Source organism: Oncorhynchus mykiss, chromosome 8 (genome assembly GCF_057628025.1).
Source record: "Oncorhynchus mykiss isolate SJ-2025 chromosome 8, ASM5762802v1, whole genome shotgun sequence".
Lineage (NCBI taxonomy): Eukaryota > Metazoa > Chordata > Actinopteri > Salmoniformes > Salmonidae > Oncorhynchus > Oncorhynchus mykiss.
This window is the reverse complement of record NC_143029.1, coordinates 2,748,434-2,771,443: the sequence shown is the minus strand read 5'-3', so window position 1 is coordinate 2,771,443 and position 23,010 is coordinate 2,748,434. Positions and strand designations below refer to the sequence as shown.

The 23,010-nt window shown below is 48.1% G+C and overlaps 1 protein-coding gene across 4 annotated transcripts in view; it reads left to right on the top strand.

Annotated features, from left to right (window-relative positions):
* Positions 1-23,010, top strand: part of LOC110518775 (ensconsin) — a 61,430-nt gene that overhangs the window by 729 nt on the left and 37,691 nt on the right. Inside the window, exon 1 of one of the 4 annotated variants that reach the window (XM_090183069.1) lies at positions 11,454-11,891. The exons of 2 other annotated variants lie outside the window; for them this stretch is intronic. In XM_090183069.1, the coding sequence (XP_090039195.1) occupies positions 11,750-11,891 (142 nt within the window). In that variant the 5' untranslated portion in view covers positions 11,454-11,749. Of the gene's footprint in view, positions 1-11,453; positions 11,892-23,010 lie in introns of those variants that run through there. One more of the 4 variants, XM_090183068.1, reaches the window with a different exon arrangement.

Sequence of the window (23,010 nt, the reverse complement as noted above, 5' to 3'; positions counted from 1 at the left end):
GTAGCCTGTGTGACAGGTGTAGCCCCGGATTTTGTAACCCGCATATATCGTTAATTTTGAATCTCTATTACACAGTATCCCTGTCATGTTCGGCACACTTCTGAATGGTTCCAACCCAGACAAGGGAACTAATGTTGCGCCCAGGCTATCAAATGGGTGGCTATAGATTACATAAAGGGATTATGGCTTTGTTGCGCTGTCGTGCCTTGCCTGGAAACACGACGTTGCATTGTATTCTACGTCAAATAGAAATTAGCGTTTGAATAAGGAAACTACTCTCCCGACCTCTACTAGAATATTTAAAAAAATATATAATTGTATTCAACATTCTGATTTGTTGGGGTCTTGAGAGGAACGCGTCCTGACTCAAACGCTCATTTGTGCCCTAGTTGAATTCCAGGCAGTGTAGTGACCAAATCCAAGCACTGCCTGCTGATAGGATGAAGAGGTTTAGCCTGCTGTGGAAGAGGTTTGGTGTCAGTGTTAGGCTATGTGTTTGCATCATGGCCTACAATCTAGTTGTTGGTCATTTGATGTATTATGTTCCCAGGAATAAGGAATATAGGCCCAGTACGATGGGGCCCAGTACGATGGGGCCCAGTACGATGGGGCCCAGTACGATGGGGCCCAGTACGATGGGGCCCAGTACGATGGGGCCCAGGCCCAGTACGATGGGGCCCAGTACGATGGGGCCCAGGCCCAGTACGATGGGGCCCAGTACGATGGGGCCCAGGCCCAGTACGATGGGGCCCGGTACGATGGGGCCCAGGCCCAGTACGATGGGGCCCAGTACGATGGGGCCCAGTACGATGGGGCCCAGGCCCAGTACGATGGGGCCCGGTACGATGGGGCCCAGGCCCAGTACGATGGGGCCCGGTACGATGGGGCCCAGGCCCAGTACGATGGGGCCCAGGCCCAGTACGATGGGGCCCAGTACGATGGGGCCCAGGCCCAGTACGATGGGGCCCAGGCCCTGTACGATGGGGCCCAGGCCCAGTACGATGGGGCCCAGTACGATGGGGCCCAGGCCCAGTACGATGGGGCCCAGGCCCAGTACGATGGGGCCCAGTACGATGGGGCCCAGGCCCAGTACGATGGGGCCCAGGCCCAGTACGATGGGGACCAGGCCCAGTACGATGGGGCCCAGTACGATGGGGCCCAGTACGATGGGGCCCAGTACGATGGGGCCCAGTACGATGGGGCCCAGGCCCAGTACGATGGGGCCCAGTACGATGGGGCCCAGGCCCAGTACGATGGGGCCCGGGCCCAGTACGATGGGGCCCAGTACGATGGGGCCCAGTACGATGGGGCCCAGTACGATGGGGCCCAGTACGATGGGGCCCAGTACGATGGGGCCCAGGCCCAGTACGATGGGGCCCAGGCCCAGTACGATGGGGCCCTGGCCCAGTACGATGGGGCCCAGTACGATGGGGCCCAGTACGATGGGGCCCAGTACGATGGGGCCCAGTACGATGGGGCCCAGTACGATGGGGCCCAGGCCCAGTACGATGGGGACCAGGCCCAGTACGATGGGGACCAGGACCAGTACGATGGGGCCCAGTACGATGGGGCCCAGTACGATGGGGCCCAGTACGATGGGGACCAGGCCCAGTACGATGGGGCCCAGTACGATGGGGCCCAGTACGATGGGGCCCTGGCCCAGTACGATGGGGCCCAGTGGTTCGATGGGGCCCAGGCCCAGTACGATGGTTTCGATGGGGCCCAGGCCCAGCGTGGCGGTTCGATGGGGCCCAGGCCCAGCGTGGCGGTTCGATGGGGCCCAGGCCAAAGCGTGGCGGTTCGATGGGGCCCAGGCCAAAGCGTGGCGGTTCGATGGGGCCCAGGCCAAAGCGTGGCGGTTCGATGGGGCCCAGGCCAAAGCGTGGCGGTTCGATGGGGCCCAGGCCAAAGCGTGGCGGTTCGATGGGGCCCAGGCCAAAGCGTGGCGGTTCGATGGGGCCCAGGCCAAAGCGTGGCGGTTCGATGGGGCCCAGGCCAAAGCGTGGCGGTTCGATGGGGCCCAGGCCAAAGCGTGGCGGTTCGATGGGGCCCAGGCCAAAGCGTGGCGGTTCGATGGGGCCCAGGCCAAAGCGTGGCGGTTCGATGGGGCCCAGGCCAAAGCGTGGCGGTTCGATGGGGCCCAGGCCAAAGCGTGGCGGTTCGATGGGGCCCAGGCCAAAGCGTGGCGGTTCGATGGGGCCCAGGCCAAAGCGTGGCGGTTCGATGGGGCCCAGGCCAAAGCGTGGCGGTTCGATGGGGCCCAGGCCAAAGCGTGGCGGTTCGATGGGGCCCAGGCCAAAGCGTGGCGGTTCGATGGGGCCCAGGCCAAAGCGTGGCGGTTCGATGGGGCCCAGGCCAAAGCGTGGCGGTTCGATGGGGCCCAGGCCAAAGCGTGGCGGTTCGATGGGGCCCAGGCCAAAGCGTGGCGGTTCGATGGGGCCCAGGCCAAAGCGTGGCGGTTCGATGGGGCCCAGGCCAAAGCGTGGCGGTTCGATGGGGCCCAGTACGATGGTTCGATGGGGCCCATGCCGCGTGGCGGTTCGATGGGGCCCAGCGTGGCGTTTCGATGGGGCCCAGCGTGGCGGTTCGATGGGGCCCAGCGTGGCGGTTCGATGGGGCCCAGCGTGGCGGTTCGATGGGGCCCAGCGGGGCGGTTCGATGGGGCCCAGGCCCACCAGAGTGGCGGTTCAATGGGGGCCCAGGTCCACTAACCTATACCTCCCCAGTCCTAATCAATCTCAAATCGTTCTCTGCGTCTGGTGATGAAATAGTGTGACATTTTTGTACTCCATTTTGAGATTAAACTGTGGATCCTCTCCGTCCGTCTCATTTATGTTGAAGCCTTACATTACCCATAAGCACTTTGTGTTGCACCGGATGTCATTTATTTCAATGGGGATGCCCACAATGGCGTGGAATCGCAGCGGCCCCTTGTGGTTGAAGGCTCCGTTGGCGTGGAATCGCAGCGCCCCCTTGCGGTTGAAGGCTCCGTTGGCGTGGAATCGCAGCGCCCCCTTGCGGTTGAAGGCTCAGTTGGCGTGGAATCGCAGCGCCCCCTTGTGGTTGAAGGCTCCGTTGGCGTGGAATCGCAGCGCCCCCTTGCGGTTGAAGGCTCCGTTGGCGTGGAATCGCAGCGCCCCCTTGCGGTTGAAGGCTCAGTTGGCGTGGAATTGCAGCGCCCCCTTGTGGTTGAAGGCTCCGTTGGCGTGGAATCGCAGCGCCCCCTTGCAGTTCAAGGCTCCGTTGGCGTGGAATCGCAGTGCCCCCTTGCGGTTGAAGGCTCCGTTGGCGTGGAATCGCAGCGCCCCCTTGCGGTTGAAGGCTCTGTTGGCGTGGAATCGCAGCGCCCCCTTGTGGTTGAAGGCTCCGTTGGCGTGGAATCGCAGCGCCCCCTTGCGGTTGAAGGCTCCGTTGGCGTGGAATCGCAGCGCCCCCTTGCGGTTGAAGGCTCTGTTGGCGTGGAATCGCAGCGCCCCCTTGAGGTTGAAGGCTCCGTTGTGAGACGGACGCTGCATATGCGTTCATATGGAGCCAAATACCTGCCAAAAAGTTGAACGTATGTATTGTTAGAATCGTAAGGAAATCCATACGTAAATTGTTAGGATTGTAAGAAAAGCCATGCATGAAACGTAACCATTTTAAATTAGATCTGTAAACGTACAAACCCTGTTAATTAAGATTTACATATTCAATTCTTAATTTGTCTCCCTTTACTCAGTAGTTACAGATCTTCTCTATACGTACAAACTTTTGTCACGAATGTGGCATCTGCAAAGGACAAGAAGTGAACGTAGCTAGTCAAAGTTAACTAATCACTCGACTCTAGCCCAGATGTTAGTTGCTTTGCAGCTTCCGGTTTCATTTCCAAAATAAAAGTCTAAAGCTTGTTTTTTAGAACGGCATTTCATAATGACGTTATACCAGTAGATGGTGTAGTATAGGCTTGGGGCCATCAGCAAATGACTTGTGTGAGAATGATACTCTAAAGACAAAGAAGAGCCTTGTGTAGAAAAACCGCCTGAGCTGTAAAATAGAAAGGAAATATGATTTAGTCTAGGTCTATTCCACTATCTAAATATGCCATGCTGTTGTGTGTTTAATGGCCATCTGGTTGCATAATACATTTTTATAGCCGTGTGGGGCTACTGTGGCGGTAATGATGTAACCTAATGAATCATACTTTTTCCCCAGTATTTGGGAGCACGGACTGTAGGCCTAACTGGCTGACTACAATGCTCTCGTTGCAAAATAAATGTAGAAATCAATTATTGCACCCACATTGCTCTCGCGTGCGACAACGAGCGTCTGCGTTGCCAAGGGCTAAAATAGAAGTCAGTTCTATTTGTGATGCACATCGCGCTGCAAGTCCTGCCTCTCCCATCTCCTCATTGGTTTATAGAAGCAGGTGCCGTCTCCACATTGGTTATACCCACGTGGGTGACTGAAAGACGAACGAGGTCAGTGGCGGTAGCGCACCTAATTTATGAAAGTTGTCAATCGCAATATAAAGTCGAGAAGTAAAAGAAACTAGAAATGATTCGGTTGACCGTTTTCTGTGTGGATTAGTTGTCGGTGTAGAGGACCTTGTGCAGAGTGGTTAGGCTGTTTTTATGTTATCCAGAGCGTTGGTGACTGCAACTGTGCTGCTGGCAACAAATTTATTGCGCTTTTTTGCCAACGTTTACTGACACCGGCCAAATTCAACGCATGTAGACCGATCATGGAGTCTTTTGTTAAGATGTAGCTAGCTAGCTTGTATACTTTAACAGTACACTTTAACTTAATGAAAATGACTTTAATTTCTGAATGTAGCTAGCTAGACTCTCTTACCCGTATCCATGGATGAACGCTTCTCCCTCTCTGGCACAGATGCCATGGTTGCCCTTAGTTTGAAGATGTAATCCGGAGACTGGTGTTTTCTCCATGTCCTTAGTCATCATACTTTAATTCCACTGATTTTTAAAACTCGGTCGTCCAGAAAGTGGAGAACAACACTTATGCAGTTCTACTAAGCAATACATAAAATAAAAAATAAAAAGCTGCGTTAGATTACCTACACATACTGACCAGCTCATAGACAGACGCGTGCTACATGGCAGACCAATCCGAACCCATCTCTCGACATGTCCAGCCCACTCATTATCTCATCCAATCATGGCTAGCGGGAAGGTTCCTGTCTTTTTCTGTGGCTAAACCAACTAGGCTCTTAATTTAACATTTTATTCGTATTTACAGATCACTTACAAGTCTGTTATTAAGGCACATGAAAGCTCACATGTTCCAGAATACATTTCTGCACCCCCCCCTAAGAAAAAGAAGTTTGCGTTCAAATGGCTCTCCTCTGCGGTAGTGACATACGCCTAGTTTCCTGAGATGAGTCACATGACCCGATTTCATATAAATCATGTCTAATTAGTTTGAATTCATATTAACCTACAGAATGTGCTTTGGCAAGATTTTGAGTGATGAAATACATTTTTTTTTTTTTTTCCTTATACGAAAATATTTTGAGTAGCAAAGACTCTTGTGGTCATACATAATTCATAGATTCTTCAGCCATTTATTATTATGATTCATTGTTCCTGGTAGGTGCTACTGGTTATGATTGCAGACAGAGCCCAGAGAATGGGATGGCGCAATATTGAATGAGTAATTTCTTTGTTGTTGATGTCCACGTCACCCAGAGATATGCCCATGCTGCAGAGAGACACCTAAACAGACTGAAACTAGTACTATGTAGACTTTGGCTGGCTAACACAGGTTGGTAGCTAATCCATTACATTAGCTACCGAAATGTCAATTAAACTCAACTGAGGTGTAATAGAGAATGAAGACTTTTAACTTGAAAACGTGACTTCTGTTTTTTCTTATATACTGTGTTTACGCTTGTTAGTGTTAGCGCTCCTTTTGTGTACTTTATTTTATTTGTTGGTGAAATGAAACTGCCAAGACTCTGAACGGTATTATTGTACGTCGGAATGGCAACAAGCCTAAAATGTTAGTCCGTAATGGTAACATGTTTGTATGTGTTCGCAGATTAAATTTCACATTTACGTTTAACGCATGGCTTTTCTTACGATCCTAACGATACGTACCTTCAACCTTTTGGCAGCTATCTGGCTCCATATGTTCAGTCCAGCCAGAGTGGACCATCAAACAATAGGATTTTACCAAAGCACGGAAGATGAAGATGTGGTGTTCGGCTAAATCTACCTGTTTCTATTGGTCATGTTAAATAATACATTGGCTGTTAAGACAATTATAATATGAGTGTTGACTCCCGTTTATGTTGGTAATGAAGTTTGTATTTTGATGATAATTATTAGGTGTAGGTAGCTAGCTACAGTGGCTTCTTCAACCTAGCCTAGCTTTAAGCTAGCTACAGTGGCTTCTTCAACCTAGCCTAGCTTTAAGCTAGCTACAGTGGCTTCTTCAACCTAGCCTAGCTTTAAACTAGCTGCAGTGGCTCCTTCAACCTAGCCTAGCTTTAAGCTAGCTACAGTGGCTTATTTAAGCTAGCTGCAGTGGCATCTTCAACCTAGCCTAGCTTTAAGCTAGCTGCAGTGGCATCTTCAACCTAGCCTAGCTTTAAGCTAGCTACAGTGGCTTATTTAAGCTAGCTGCAGTGGCTTCTTCAACCTAGCCTAGCTTTAAGCTAGCTGCAGTGTCTTCAACCTAGCCTAGCTTTAAGCTAGCTACAGTGGCTTATTTAAGCTAGCTGCAGTGGCATCTTCAACCTAGCTTTAAGCTGGCTGCAGTGGCTCCTTCAACCTAGCCTAGCTTTAAGCTAGCTGCAGTGTCTTCAACCTAGCCTAGCTTTAAGCAAGCTACAGTGGCTTATTTAAGCTAGCTGCAGTGGCTCCTTCAATCTAGCCTAGCTTTAAGCTAGCTGCAGTGGCCTCTTCAACCTAGCCTAGCTTTAAGCTAGCTGCAGTGGCATCTTCAACCTAGCCTAGCTTTAAGCTAGCTGCAGTGGCATCTTCAACCTAGCCTAGCTTTAAGCTAGCTGCAGTGGCATCTTCAGCCTAGCTTTAAGCTAGCTGCAGTGGCTCCTTCAACTTAGCCTAGCTTTAAGCTATCTGCAGTGGCATCTTCAACCTAGCCTAGCTTTAAGCTAGCTGCAGTGGCATCTTCAACCTAGCCTAGCTTTAAGCTAGCTGCAGTGGCATCTTCAACCTAGCCTAGCCTTAAACTAGCTACAGTGGCATCTTGGTTGCCGTAGAGATGCGGTATTTACTAAATGACACTGATTGTCCCAAGACGGGAGCTATGGTAATGACCTGAAACGTCTGAGTTTACACCAGAGAGGAAGAGGTGAAGAGAGAGGGATAACTGGGCCCTAAATCTGTTTTGTCTAGCAGGTGGTGTTTTTCTTTGGCAGATGGCATGGAGTACAGAGGGTGGATTAGCTAAAGAGCCCCATACCCAGGCTAACTGCCTTCCATTTTTGAAGGTTAACTGTTCCCCTGAACAAGGCAGTTAACCCACTGTTCCCCTGAGCGAGGCAGTTAACCCACTGTTTCCCCTGAGCGAGGCAGTTAACCCACTGTTTCCCCTGAGCGAGGCAGTTAACCCACTGTTTCCCCTGAGCGAGGCAGTTAACCCACTGTTTCCCCTGAGCGAGGCAGTTAACCCACTGTTTCCTCTGAGCGAGGCAGTTAACCCACTGTTTCCCCTGAGCGAGGCAGTTAACCCACTGTTTCCCCTGAGCGAGGCAGTTAACCCACTGTTCCGATGAGCGAGGCAGTTAACCCACTGTTCCCCTGAGCGAGGCAGTTAACCCACTGTTCCCCTGAGCGAGGCAGTTAACCCACTGTTCCCCTGAGCGAGGCAGTTAACCCACTGTTCCCCTGAGCGAGGCAGTTAACCCACTGTTCCCCCTGAGCGAGGCAGTTAACCCACTGTTTCCCCTGAGCGAGGCAGTTAACCCACTGTTTCCCCTGAGCGAGGCAGTTAACCCACTGTTTCCCCTGAGCGAGGCAGTTAACCCACTGTTTCCCCTGAGCGAGGCAGTTAACCCACTGTTTCCCCTGAGCGAGGCAGTTAACCCACTGTTCCCCCGAGCGAGGCAGTTAACCCACTGTTTCCCCTGAGCGAGGCAGTTAACCCACTGTTTCCCCTGAGCGAGGCAGTTAACCCACTGTTTCCCCTGAGCGAGGCAGTTAACCCACTGTTCCCGCGAGCGAGGCAGTTAACCCACTGTTTCCCCCGAGCGAGGCAGTTAACCCACTGTTTCCCCCGAGCGAGGCAGTTAACCCACTGTTTCCCCCGAGCGAGGCAGTTAACCCACTGTTTCCCCCGAGCGTGGCAGTTAAACCACTGTTTCCCCCGAGCGAGGCAGTTAAACCACTGTTTCCCCCGAGCGAGGCAGTTAACCCACTGTTTCCCCCGAGCGAGGCAGTTAACCCACTGTTTCCCCCGAGCGAGGCAGTTAACCCACTGTTTCCCCCGAGCGAGGCAGTTAACCCACTGTTTCCCCCGAGCGAGGCAGTTAACCCACTGTTTCCCCCGAGCGAGGCAGTTAACCCACTGTTTCCCCCGAGCGAGGCAGTTAACCCACTGTTTCCCCCGAGCGAGGCAGTTAACCCACTGTTTCCCCCGAGCGAGGCAGTTAACCCACTGTTTCCCCCGAGCGAGGCAGTTAACCCACTGTTTCCCCCGAGCGAGGCAGTTAACCCACTGTTTCCCCCGAGCGAGGCAGTTAACCCACTGTTTCCCCCGAGCGAGGCAGTTAACCCACTGTTTCCCCCGAGCGAGGCAGTTAACCCACTGTTCTCGGGCACCGACGATGTGGATGTTGATTATGGTAGGCCCACACAGTTGTTGTACAACTGACTAGGTACCCCCCTTTCCCCTATAAGCAGCGTTTACCGGTGTGAACTACAATCCAGACGCTCTATTTTAACGTTTAGAAACCTTAATAATCATCGCTTGTGAATATTCTAAAATCTGCCTTAAAACAAAAGGAGAATTTTCCCACCGGAGATGTTTCCTGTTGTGGCGGATAAAGGATTATGCGTGATGACGTAGTGACCATAAAGATATCTTTTGTGGTTAAATTCCCATGTACCGAATTTAAAAAAAATGTTAACCATCAGTTGAAAATGCGAAGGAAACATATTTTTGTCACAATACTCTGGTATGTGCTCTCTAGCCAACAGCTGGCAGATACAGTGTGGGTATAGATGAGATTACTACGGAGCAAAGAGTGAGATTATTACTGACCAAAGAGCGATATAATTTTTATTTGTCAAACGGCAGCCAAGCGTCTCTGATCATGTCACCAGAATAAGACCGTCGATATTTATCACTGTGCACTTTCACCACCCTGTGAAGTTCAGCATTAATTTATTTAACCTGTAGCCTAATAAACTGCACGCTTTCCTGAGTCATGGTGGGAGGAACACGTCATCACATGACTCCAAGTTTACTTCCTATAGGATGGTTTTATATCTATTTGCACGTAAAGGTTTCCAGCACCATTTCTCTCATTTTACTGACACAAAAATATCCACCTTGTCCACAAAGGTCTCTTGGCCAGAAGATCACTTCCTGAATAGAGGCTTAAGGTCTGTGGTCTGAATGGGCTTGGTGTGTGAGCAGGGTTCACGTGTCAGTACAGGGTTACATTGTTTTCTGCATGGGGACAAAGATCAGATTGAACTGTGTGTGTGGTTGGGGCCTGTGGGTGAGGTGAGAGTTGAATGGGAGAGACACAGTAAAAGGGGTGTGTACAGGACAGGTTTAGAAGCAGGGTTAAAACTCCTCTACAAATCTGCCTGCTCTTCTCTCCTGGCCTGCTCTGCTCTGCTCTGCTCTCCTGGCCTGCTCTGCTCTGCTCTGCTCTCCTGGCCTGCTCTGCTCTGCTCTGCTCTCCTGGCCTGCTCTGCTCTGCTCTGCTCTCCTGGCCTGCTCTGCTCTGCTCTCCTGGCCTGCTCTCCTGGCCTGCTATGCTCTTCTGGCCTGCTCTGCTCTTCTCTCCTGCTCTGGCCTGCTCAGCTCTCCTGGGCTGCCACTATCACCTGCCACTGCTGTTGCAGACTGCCTCTCTCTCTCTCTCTGACTCTGACTCTGAATCACTCACTCACTCACTCACTCACATATATATCACCTGCCACTACTGTTGCAGACTGCCTCTCTCTCAATTCAATTCAAGGGCTTTATTGGCATGGGAAACGTGTTAACATTGCCAAAGCAAGTGAGGTAGATAATATATAAAGTGAAATAAACAATAAAAATTAACAGTAAACATTACACATACAGAAGTTTCAAAACAATAAAGACAATCCAAATGTCATTATGTACAGTGCCTTGCGACAGTATTCGGCCCCCTTGAACTTTGCGACCTTTTGCCACATTTCAGGCTTCAAACATAAAGATATAAAACTGTATTTTTTTTGTGAAGAATCAACAACAAGTGGGACACAATCATGAAGTGGAACAACATTTATTGGATATTTCAAACTTTTTTAACAAATCAAAAACTGAAAAATTGGGCGTGTAAAATTATTATTAAATTATATTGTGATGGCACACTGTGGAATTTCACCCAGTAGATATGGGAGTTTTTCAAATTTGGATTTGTTTTCGAATTCTTTGTGGATCTGTGTAATCTGAGGGAAATATGTCTCTAATATGGTCATACATTGGGCAGGAGGTTAGGAAGTGCAGCTCAGTTTCCACCTCATTTTGTGGGCAGTGAGCACATAGCCTGTCTTCTCTTGAGAGCCATGTCTGCCTACGGCGGCCTTTCTCAATAGCAAGGCTATGCTCACTGAGTCTGTACATAGTCAAAGCTTTCCTTAATTTTGGGTCAGTCACAGTGGTCAGGTATTGTGCCGCTGTGTACTCTCTGTTTAGGGCCAAATTGCATTCTAGTTTGCTCTGTTTTTTTTGTTAATTCTTTCCAATGTGTCAAGTAATTATCTTTTTGTTTTCTCATGATTTGGTTGGGTCTAATTGTGCTGCTGTCCTGCGGCTCTGTAGGGTGTGTTTGTGTTTGTGAACAGAGCCCCAGGACCAGCTTGCTTAGGGGACTCTTCTCCAGGTTCATCTCTCTGTAGGTGATGGCTTTGTTATGGAAGGTTTGGGAATCACTTCCTTTTAGGTGGTTATAGAATTTAACGGCTCTTTTCTGGATTTTGATCATTAGTGGGTATCGGCCTAATTCTGCTCTGCGTTATTTGGTGTTCTACGTTGTACATGGAGGATATTTTTGCAGAATTCTGCGTGCAGTCTCAATTTGGTGTTTGTCTCTCTCTCTCATATCGCCTGCCACTACTGTTGCAGACTGCCTCTCTCTCTCTCTCATATCGCCTGCCACTACTGTTGCAGACTGCCTCTCTCGCTCTCTCTCTCTCATATCGCCTGCCACTACTATTGCAGACTGCCTCTCTCTCTCTCTCTCTCTCTCTCTCTCTCTCTCATATCGCCTGCCACTACTGTTGCAGACTGCCTCTCTCGCTCTCATATTATATCGCCTGCCACTGCTGTTGCAGACTGCCTCTCTCGCTCTCGCTCTCTCCCTACCTACCTGACACACTCGGAGGAGAAGAGCTGAGATGTGCCTCCGACAGAGGTTAGCCTGCAGCTAGCTAGCATTGTCTGTTAGCCTTTAGCCTGGCAGGACTTCAGTTGTGGTGGTGTGGGGGGACTTTATCTACACACCCCCACCTCCAGCAGCTGGCGGAGGGGTGTGGTTTCCTGCCCCGCTCCCAGGGTTGGCCAGACTGGGTGCTGGGACAGAGGGATGCCAGGGGGCTGTGTAAGGGGACCAGTGCGCAAGGAAAAGCTGAGGAAGGGGGGCAGCCGGTCTGTCATCCCTGCCCTCTTTACCATCAACGAGGAAGAGGAAGGACAGAAAGGAATAGGAGCACAGAGGAGGAAAAGAGGTATGTTGTGTGGATGGAGGGGATGGAGAGGAAGAGATAGAGGGGAGGGCTGGGGTGTTCAGGGGTCACTGGTGGGGTATCAACAGGAAAATAGAAGACTGGTGTGTGTCAGGGTTTGACATTTGACAGGCAGCATTTTAAATGACTGAAAAATCACCAGACCCATATGCATTGGGTGCTTAACCCGGCTAGGGCGCCCACCCCCGGTGACGGAGACCCGGCTAGGGCGCCCACCCCCCCGGTGACGGAGACCCGGCTAGGGCGCCCACCCCCCGGTGACGGAGACCCGGCTAGGGCGCCCACCCCCCGGTGACGGAGACCCGGCTAGGCCACATTTACATTCTGGTAATTCATCTTAACAGAACATGCAACTCCAGGATGCAACAGTGTAACGTTTTTACTCAATTCTGAACTTTGAAGATGTTCGAATATTTGTCCACATTTGACTTTTCCTCTGCCAACAAGACGAGTAATAAACAGCATCATCACTAGCCTATGTCAGTCTACTATCCCCAATAGAATAGATCAACCTTTCTACTATTGGTCAGCTTGTTGAGAAGGACATGGCCTATTCCAAACTGACTCTGGGACAGTTGTGGGACGATAGATCCCAAATTCATACAACCAGTAAGCCTAGGCTACATAAAATAAATAAAAAACATGAGTCTGATGCAACAGATCAGAACATTTTAGCATAACATGTTAATAAACTATTTCTTCACATAATAAAGCACAGCAATGTCCACAAGGCAGTAGGGCACCGCGTCAATGTTTGTTCCGTAATGCAATTAGCTTGGATAAATAACACTGTTGTCTGTACATTGTCTGTTTCATTTGACAGAGATGAAAATGTCTCTTTAGGAATGTAGAATGAGTGTGTATTACAAGAGGTCCGGGGGGGGGGGGGCTTTCAGACATATTGAATGCAATAAAGTTAACATTTTGGGGGGGCTCTAAACAATGCCCATTTAACCAACCTATTTGTTTGAAATGCAGCAGTACTGATAGATGTTCGGCTCCAACACAGGCTCCGTACCTGTTCGCTGTGCGCTTGTGATAAATAAGATGCGTAAAGATTATCGAAAAATACACAAGCCGATTTTTAATTCCACTTAATAATGCAAATTAGCCTAGAGACTAAGCATGACCGGTCAAATATATTTCCATCGACTGGTGTTTCCATCAGTGACGAAGTTAAAGCATTATATTGCAATGGGATTTTTATTTGTCTGCTTTAGTTGTTATTGCCGTAAGACTGCTATTACCGGCTAACAACATCTCCTGGGGGGGGGGGGGGGGCAGTAACTGCAATCTACGCAGTTTTATGTTAGTCAGTACTCTGCAAGTGACAACCCCTGTGACAAGCTGGATATGTGTTCTCCACTAACTGGCACAGCTGAGTGTGAGAGTCTGGTGTAATGCTGAGGAGATGACACCGGGGGGTGTCTGTGGTGTGATGCAGAGGAGATGACACCGGGGGGTGTCTGTGGTGTGATGCCGAGGAGATGACACCGGGGGGGGGGGGGGGGGGGGGTGTGTGATGCTGGAGAGGTCTGTGGTGTAATGCTGAGGAGATGACACCGGGGGGTGTCTGTGGTGTGATGCCGAGGAGATGACGCCGCGGGGGGGGGGGGGGTGGTGTGTGGTGTGATGCTGGAGAGGTCTGTGGTGTAATGCCGAGGAGATGACACCGGGGGGTGTCTGTGGTGTGATGCCGAGGAGATGACACCGGGGGGTGTCTGGTGTAATGCCGAGGAGATGACACCGGGGGGGGGGGGGGGGTGTGATGCTGGAGAGGTCTGTGGTGTAATGCTGGAGAGATGACACCGGGGGGGTGTCTGTGGTGTGATGCTGGAGAGATGACACCGGGGGGTGTCTGTGGTGTGATGCAGAGGAGATGACACCGGGGGGTGTCTGTGGTGTGATGCTGGAGAGATGACACCCGGGGGTGTCTGTGGTGTGATGCAGAGGAGATGACACCGGGGGGTGTCTGTGGTGTGATGCAGAGGAGATGACACCGGGGGGTGTCTGTGGTGTGATGCAGAGGAGATGACACCGGGGGGGGGTGTGATGCTGGAGAGGTCTGTGGTGTAATGCTGGAGAGATGACACCGGGGGGTGTCTGTGGTGTGATGCTGGAGAGATGACACCGGGGGGTGTGTGTGGTGTAATGCAGAGGAGATGACACCGGGGGTTGTGTGCCAGGCTGTATCTGGGGCAGAGAAAGGTGTACTGTGGAGAGAGAAGGGAGGATATATTCCGTCAGTCACCAGAGTCCTGTTCATTCAGTCAGTCTGTCACAACAACTTCCCCCTATCAACAAGCTAGTGATGATACTGGGACTGTGTTTAGTGGTGGTAGTAGAGGTGACTATGTAGTAGAACGTTGCGTGGTGGGTGTGTGTGTGTGGTTCCTGTTTGTTCTTGGGGAGTGACTGCCGTGTATGTGACTAGGTGTGTGCTGACACCAGCGCAGCAGGGGTGAGTCGCCAATCAATCAAATGTATTTATAAAGCCCTTTATACATCAGCTGATATCTCAAAGTGCTGTACAGAAACCCAGCCTAAAACCCCAAACAGCAAGCAATGCAGGTGTAGAAGCACGGTGGCTAGGAAAAACTCCCTAGAAAGGCCAAAACCTAGGAAGAAACCTAGAGAGGAACCAGGCTATGTGGGGTGGCCAGTCCTCTTCTGGCTGTGCCGGGTGGAGACTATAGCAGAACATGGCCAAGATGTTCAAATGTTTATAGATGACCAGCAGGGTCAAATAATAATAATCACAGTAGTTGTCGAGGGTGCAACAAGTCAGCACCTCAGGAGTAAATGTCAGTTGGATTTTCCTAGCCGATCATTGAGTATCTCTACCACTCCTGCTGTCTCTAGAGAGTTGAAAATAGCAGGTCTGGGAGAGGTAGCACGTCCGGTGAACAGGTCAGGGTTCCATAGCCGCAGGCAGAAGAGTTGAAACTGGAGCAGCAGCACGGCCAGGTGGACTGGGAACAGCCAGGAGTCATTAGGACAGGTGGTCCTGAGGCATGGTCCTAGGGCTCAGGTCCTCCGAGAGAGAGAGAATTAGAGAGAGCATGAATTCACACAGGACACCAGATAAGACAGGAGAAATACTCCAGATATAACAGACTGACAATAGCCCCACAGACACAAACTATTGCAGCATAAATACTGGAGGCTGAGACAGGAGGGGTCAGGAGACACTGTGGCCCCATCCGATGATACCCCCGGACATGGCCAAACAGGAAGGATATAACCCCACCCACATTGCCAAAGCACAGCCCCCACACCACTAGAGGGATATCTTCAACCACCAATTTACCATCCTGAGACAAGGCTGAGTATAGCCTACAAAGGTCTCCGCCACGGTACAACCCAAGGGGGGGGGCGCCAACCCGGACAGAAAGACCACGTCAGTGACTCAACTCACTCAAGTGACGCACCCCTCCTAGGGACGGTATGGGAGAGCACCAGTAAGCCAGTGAGTCAGCCCCTGTAATAGGGTTAGAGGCAGAGAATCCCAGTGGAAAGAGGGGAACCGGCCAGGCAGAGACAAAGGGTGGTTCGTCGCGCCAGTGTCTTATGGTGCAATATATGAGGTCTACTGTGTTATGGTGCTATATATGAGGTCTACTGTGTTATGGTGCTATATATGAGGTCTACTGTGTTATGGTGCTATATATGAGGTCTACTGTCTTATGGTGCAATATATGAGGTCTACTGTGTTATGGTGCTATATATGAGGTCTACTGTGTTATGGTGCTATATATGAGGTCTACTGTGTTATGGTGCTATATATGAGGTCTACTGTGTTATGGTGCAATATATGAGGTCTACTGTGTTATGGTGCTATATATGAGGTCTACTGTGTTATGGTGCTATATATGAGGTCTACTGTGTTATGGTGCAATATATGAGGTCTACTGTGTTATGGTGCTATATATGAGATCTACTGTGTTATGGTGCTATATATGAGGTATACTGTGTTATGGTGCTATATATGAGGTCTACTGTGTTATGGTGCTATATATGAGGTCTACTGTGTTATGGTGCTATATATGAGGTCTACTGTGTTATGGTGCAATATATGAGGTCTACTGTGTTATGGTGCTATATATGAGGTCTACTGTGTTATGGTGCTATATATGAGGTCTACTGTGTTATGGTGCTATATATGAGGTCTACTGTGTTATGGTGCTATATATGAGGTCTACTGTGTTATGGTGCTATATATGAGGTCTACTGTGTTATGGTGCTATATATGAGGTCTACTGTGTTATGGTGCTATATATGAGGTCTACTGTGTTATGGTGCTATATATGAGGTCTACTGTGTTATGGTGCAATATATGAGGTCTACTGTGTTATGGTGCTATATATGAGGTCTACTGTGTTATGGTGCTATATATGAGGTCTACTGTGTTATGAGGTCTACTGTGTTATGAGGTCTACTGTGTTATGGGGAAGTTTCTTGTATTCCACGATCACACACTTTGTCTTGCCTCAGTTGTGGGAGTGGTTGTCCTGGCACTGTACTGCCAGGTCACTGACCACCTCCCTATGACCTGATCACTGACAATGAGACCGACTAATCACCCTCAGGTCGTTAGCAATCTTAATGATGCTGTTGGAGTTGTGCGTTGCCCCACAGGCTTATGTGATGTAGTACAGAAGGGGACAAAGCACGCACCCCTGAGGGACCCCCGTGTTGAGGGTGGCGTGTGTGTTGTTGCCTACCCTCACCACCTGAGCATGGCCTGTCAGGAAGTCCAGGATCCAGTGGCAGAGGGAGGTGTTTAGTCCCAGGGTCCTTATCTTAGTGATGAGTTTTGAGGGCACTGCGGTGTTGAACGCTGAGCTGTAGTCAATGAATAGCATTTTCACAGAGGTGTTCCTTTTGTCCAGGTGGGAAAGGGCAGTGTGGAGTGTCATAGAGATTGCATCATCTGTGGATCTGTTTGGTCGGTATGCAAATTGGAGTGGGTCTAGGGTTTCTGGGATAAATGGTGTTGATGTGAGCCATGACCAGTCTTTCAAAGCACTTCATAGCTACAGACGTCAGTGCTACGGGTCGGTATTTATTTAGGCAGGTTACTTAGTGTTCTTGGGCACAGGGACTAGGGTGGTCTGCTTGAAACATGCTGGTAGTATAGACTGTAGTACAGACTGGGTAAGGGACCGGTTGAGAATGTCAGTGTAGACAGTTGCCAGCTGGTCAGGTCCATGCTCTGATTACACGTCCTGGAAATCTGTCTGGCCCTGTGAATGTTAACCTGTTTGATGGCTCGCCAGCGATCGTAGCGGGATTATGACGCTCCTGGTCCCACGATGAGCAGTTCAGCCACAGTACAGCCACTGCTGCCGACTCACTGTTCTGATCTCCTGAAGCTATTTTTGTTGATAGGACATTATGGCAGAAATATTATGTACAAACAAAGGTGCAGAATTGGTCTATCCTTCTCTGCAGCGCAATCTTTTCTGCACCTGTTTCCACATTGTCGCCTTAAAACCATTTATTTAGCGTTTTTACCATTTTAGAGTGACCTACCAGGGAAAGTAAACTTAGCAACATGTAATATATATTTGTATTCTACTGTATATTAGCCGACCATCTTGCTCCAACCCCCAGTAGATAAGCCTCTCCCTGAAGTGGTGGGGGTTTGCTTAGATTAGTTTGTACTACAAGTCTCCTGGAAACACAGACTGATCATGAGGATGTGAGGCATAAAGACTGATCATGAGGATGTGAGGCATAAAGACTGATCATGAGGATGTGAGGCATAAAGACTGACCATGAGGATGTGAGACATAAAGACTGATCATGAGGATGTGAAAGACAGACTGATCAGGAGGATGTGAGACATAAAGACTGATCATGAGGATGTGAGACATAAAGACTGATCATGAGGATGTGAGACATAAAGACTGAGGATGTGAAAGACAGACTGATCACGAGGATGTGAGACAGACTGATCATGAGGATGTGAGACAGACTGATCATGAGGATGTGAGACAGACTGATCATGAGGATGTGAGACATAAAGACTGATCATGAGGATGTGAGACATAAAGACTGATCGTGAGGATGTGAGACATAAAGACTGATCGCGAGGATGTGAAAGACAGACTGATCGCGAGGATGTGAGACCGACTGATCATGAGGATGTGAGACAGACTGATCATGAGGATGTGAGACAGACTGATCATGAGGATGTGAGACAGACTGATCATGAGGATGTGAGACAGACTGATCATGAGGATGTGAGACAGACTGATCATGAGGATGTGAGACAGACTGATCGTGAGGATGTGAGACAGACTGATCGTGAGGATGTGAGACAGACTGATCGTGAGGATGTGAGACAGACTGATCGTGAGGATGTGAGACAGACTGATCGTGAGGATGTGAGACATAAAGACTGATCGTGAGGATGTGAAAGACAGACTGATCGCGAGGATGTGAAAGACAGACTGATCATGAGGATGTGAAAGACAGACTGATCATGAGGATGTGAAAGACAGACTGATCATGAGGATGTGAAAGACAGACTGATCATGAGGATGTGAAAAACAGACTGATCATGAGGATGTGAAAGACAGACTGATCATGAGGATGTGAGGCAGACTGATCATGAGGATGTGAGGCAGACTGATCATGAGGATGTGATAGTTAGCACCGGTGCTCTCAACATTAAAAGGTACATTCCATTTAGGAGCACCAGGGGAAAAGAGAGAGACAGCCGATGTGAATTCAAGTTACCTTTGAAGCACGTACTTAAAACTGTTTATTATAAAATATTAATTGTTGATATGAGTACCTGACATAGTAATGAGTCATTAGTGGAACATTAGGTTTCAACATTGTGCATAAAGGAAAATGTTCCCTTTGAGAACATTGTGCACTGTCTCTTTAAAAACATCAGGTTGGTGACGATGACATGCGTTCATTGCTATGATCAAAGACAGTACAGTATGTCTGGTTTAGAAACTCTGATCAGACAGTACAGTATGTCTGGTTTAGAAACTCTGTGATCAGACAGTACAGTATGTCTGGTTTAGAAACTCTGATCAGACAGTACAGTATGTCTGGTTTAGAAACTCTGTGATCAGACAGTACAGTATGTCTGGTTTAGAAACTCTGTGATCAGACAGTACAGTATGTCTGGTTTAGAAACTCTGATCAGACAGTACAGTATGTCTGGTTTAGAAACTCTGTGATCAGACAGTACAGTATGTCTGGTTTAGAAACTCTGTGATCAGACAGTACAGTATGTCTGGTTTAGAAACTCTGATCAGACAGTACAGTATGTCTGGTTTAGAAACTCTGTGATCAGACAGTACAGTATGTCTGGTTTAGAAACTCTGTGATCAGACAGTACAGTATGTCTGGTTTAGAAACTCTGTGATCAGACAGTACAGTATGTCTGGTTTAGACACTCTGTGATCAGACAGTACAGTATGTCTGGTTTAGAAACTCTGTGATCAGACAGTACAGTATGTCTGGTTTAGACACTCTGTGATCAGACAGTACAGTATGTCTGGTTTAGAAACTCTGTGATCAGACAGTACAGTATGTCTGGTTTAGAAACTCTGTGATCAGACAGTACAGTATGTCTGGTTTAGAAACTCTGTGATCAGACAGTACAGTATGTCTGGTTTAGAAACTCTGATCAGACAGTACAGTATGTCTGGTTTAGAAACTCTGTGATCAGACAGTACAGTATGTCTGGTTTAGAAACTCTGTGATCAGACAGTACAGTATGTCTGGTTTAGAAACTCTGATCAGACAGTACAGTATGTCTGGTTTAGAAACTCTGATCAGACAGTACAGTATGTCTGGTTTAGAAACTCTGATCAGACAGTACAGTATGTCTGGTTTAGAAACTCTGTGATCAGACAGTACAGTATGTACTGAACACAGCTACAGTAATGTAGTGATATCTACCACAACCCTTTACAGACAGAACACAGCTACAGTAATGTAGAGATAATCTACCACAATCCTTTATTTATTTAACACACTCTTAAGTAACAGTATTTAACACACTTTGAAGTAGTGTTTTAGGGTAGATTGGTCTGCACGCAGGCACTTGATATTATTTAACAGTTCTCGTTGCCTAGTGATGGACGTTAGTCGTGCGTCAGAAGCGTCATTCCTTTACCTATGTAACGCTCTCTCTCTCATGTAAAATATCCTTTCTTATCTCCAAAGAAGGTTTCGTGTCGGCATTTTAAAAAAAATTATGCCTTAGCCGATGTGCTTTCAAGGCGCCGCATTCCATTATGTCTGAGAAGGGTAATCGATACAGGCAACCGGTAACCTACTGTCTTTCCATATTTAGCCTAGGAGACAAAAACACTTCCACCCACTCAGCAGCAAATAGTAGACTACCAAGACTGATCAGATGATTTATCTGTATCACAGTGACATTGGTGAAATTAATAGGCTATTCTACTCACAACAGACCGAAGACTGAACACACACACACACACACACACACACACAACAGACCGAAGACTGAAGACATCATTAGTCAAGAGAAAGAGCAGGCAGTGCAGTGTGAGAGACAGGAGGGTAGAACCATATCTGATGTCTTGTTAATCTGCACCATGTCTTCATGGTATAATAATCATCATAATTCACCTAGTAGCTTAAAGTTTGCCTCTTTCTCTCTGGTTGTATTTAAATGACACAAATTCCCACAGGCTTTTTTGGATTTGTATTCCTTATGGATCCCCATTTAGTTCCTGCAAAGGCAGCAGCTACTCTTCCTGGGGTCCAAACACATTAACCTCTTGAAGCAAGGGGGCAGTATTTTGATGTTTGGATAAAAAACGTTCCCAAAGTAAACTGCCTATTTCTCAGGCCCAGAAGCTAGAATAAGCAATGTAATTAGGATAGATTAGGATCGGAAACACTCTAAAGTTTCCAAAACTGTCAAAATATTGTCTGTGAGTATAACAGAACTGATATTGCAGGTGAAAACCTGAGGAAAATCCAACCAGGAAGTGCTGTTTTTCTGAAACTACTGTTCCATTGCATGCCTTCCCTCCATTTAAAGGGATATCAGCCAGATTCATTTCCCTATGGCTTCCACATGGTGTGAACAGTCTTTAGACATAGTTTTAGGCTTTTATTCTGAAAAACGAGCGAGAATGATCACATCGCGTCAGTGGATAGCTGTGTGAATTTTGCACGAGCAACTTGGAGCAGACCTTTTCTCTCTCTCTCCTATTGAAAAAGCTACCGTCCGGTTGAAATATTATCGATTATTCATTGTAAAAATAACCTGAGGATTGATTATAAAAAACGTTTGACATATTTCTACGAACTTTACGGATACTATTTGGAATTTTCGTCTGCCCGTCGTGACCTGTACGAGCCTGCGGATTACTGAACAAAACGTGACAACCAAATGGAGGTTTTTGGAAATAAAAATAATCTTTATGGAACAAAACAAACATTTATTGTGTAACTGGGAGTCTCGTGAGTGCAAACATATGAACATCATCAAAGGTAAGCGATGCATTTTTATTGCTTTTCTGACTTTCGTGACCAATCTACTTTGCTGCTAGGTGTTTGTAATGTTTTGTCTGCTGAGAGAGATGTCCTCACATAAACCCTTGGTTTGCTTTCGCTGTAAAGCTTTTTTGAAATCTGACACGCCAGGTGGATTAACAACAAGCTAAGCTGTGTTTTGGCATATTGCACTTGTGACTTCATGAAAATTTAATTTTTTTGGTAATTTAATTTGAATTTGGCGATCTGCAATTCACCGGATGTTGACGAAAATGATCCCGCTAATGGGATGGGTGCCAAGAGCTTTTAACTGGCAGCTTCAATAGTACCCGCAAAACACCAGTCTCAACGTCAACAGTGAAGAGGCGACTCCGGGATGCTGGTCTTCTAGGCAGAGTTGCAATGAATAAGCCATATCTCAGACTGGCCAATAAAGAGTAAGATGGTAAAAGAATACAGACACTGGACAGAGAAACTCTATCTAGAAGGCCAGCATCCCGGAGTCGCCTCTTCACTGTTGACGTCGAGACTGGTGTTTTGTGGGTACTATTTAATGAAGCTGCCAGTTGAGGACTTGTGAGGTGTCTGTTTCTCAAACTAGACATTCTAATGTACTTGTCCTCTTGCTCAGTTGTGCACCGGGGCCTCCCACCCCTCTTTCTATTCTGGTTAGAGCCAGTTTGCTCTGTTCTGTGAAGGGAGTAGTACACAGCGTCTTGGCAATTTCTTCAGTGTCTTGGCAATTTCTTCAGTGTCTTGGCAATTTCTCAGAACAAGAATAGTCTGACGAGTTTCAGAAGAAAGGTCTTTGTTTCTGGCCATTTTGAGCCTGTAATCGAACCCACAAATGCTGATGCTCCAGATACTCAACTAGTCTAAAGAAGGACAGTTTTATTGCTTCTTTAATCAGGACAACAGTTTTCAGCTGTGATAACATAATAGCAAAAGGGTTTTCTAATGATCAATTAGCCTTTTAAAATGATGAACTTGTATTAGCTAACACAACGTGCCATTGGAACACAGGAGTGATGGTTGCTGGTAATGGGCCTCTACGCCTATGTAGATATTCCATTAAAGAGAGCGACCTCTCCCCCCTCTTCCTCTCTGCGGGAGAGAGCGACCTCTCCCCCCTCTTCCTCTCTGCGGGAGAGAGCGAGCCCTGTAGTGCTGATCCCCTGATCCTCACAGGAGAGTCATGACAGTGGTAGAAGTCATGGAGCACTCTACTAGCCGATCAATACACTTCCCTCTGATAGTCAACCAGTCAGCTGATCAATACTCTGATAGTCAACCAGTCAGGTGATCAATACAACACTTCCCTCTGATAGTCAACCAGTCAGCTGATCAATACAACACTTCCCTCTGATAGTCAACCAGTCAGGTGATCAATACAACACTTCCCTCTGATAGTCAACCAGTCAGCTGATCAATACTCTGATAGTCAACCAGTCAGCTGATCAATACTCTGATAGTCAACTGATCAATACAACACTTCCCTCTGATAGTCAGGTGATCAATACAACACTTCCCTCTGATAGTCAGCTGATCAATACAACACTTCCCTCTGATAGTCAGCTGATCAATACAACACTTC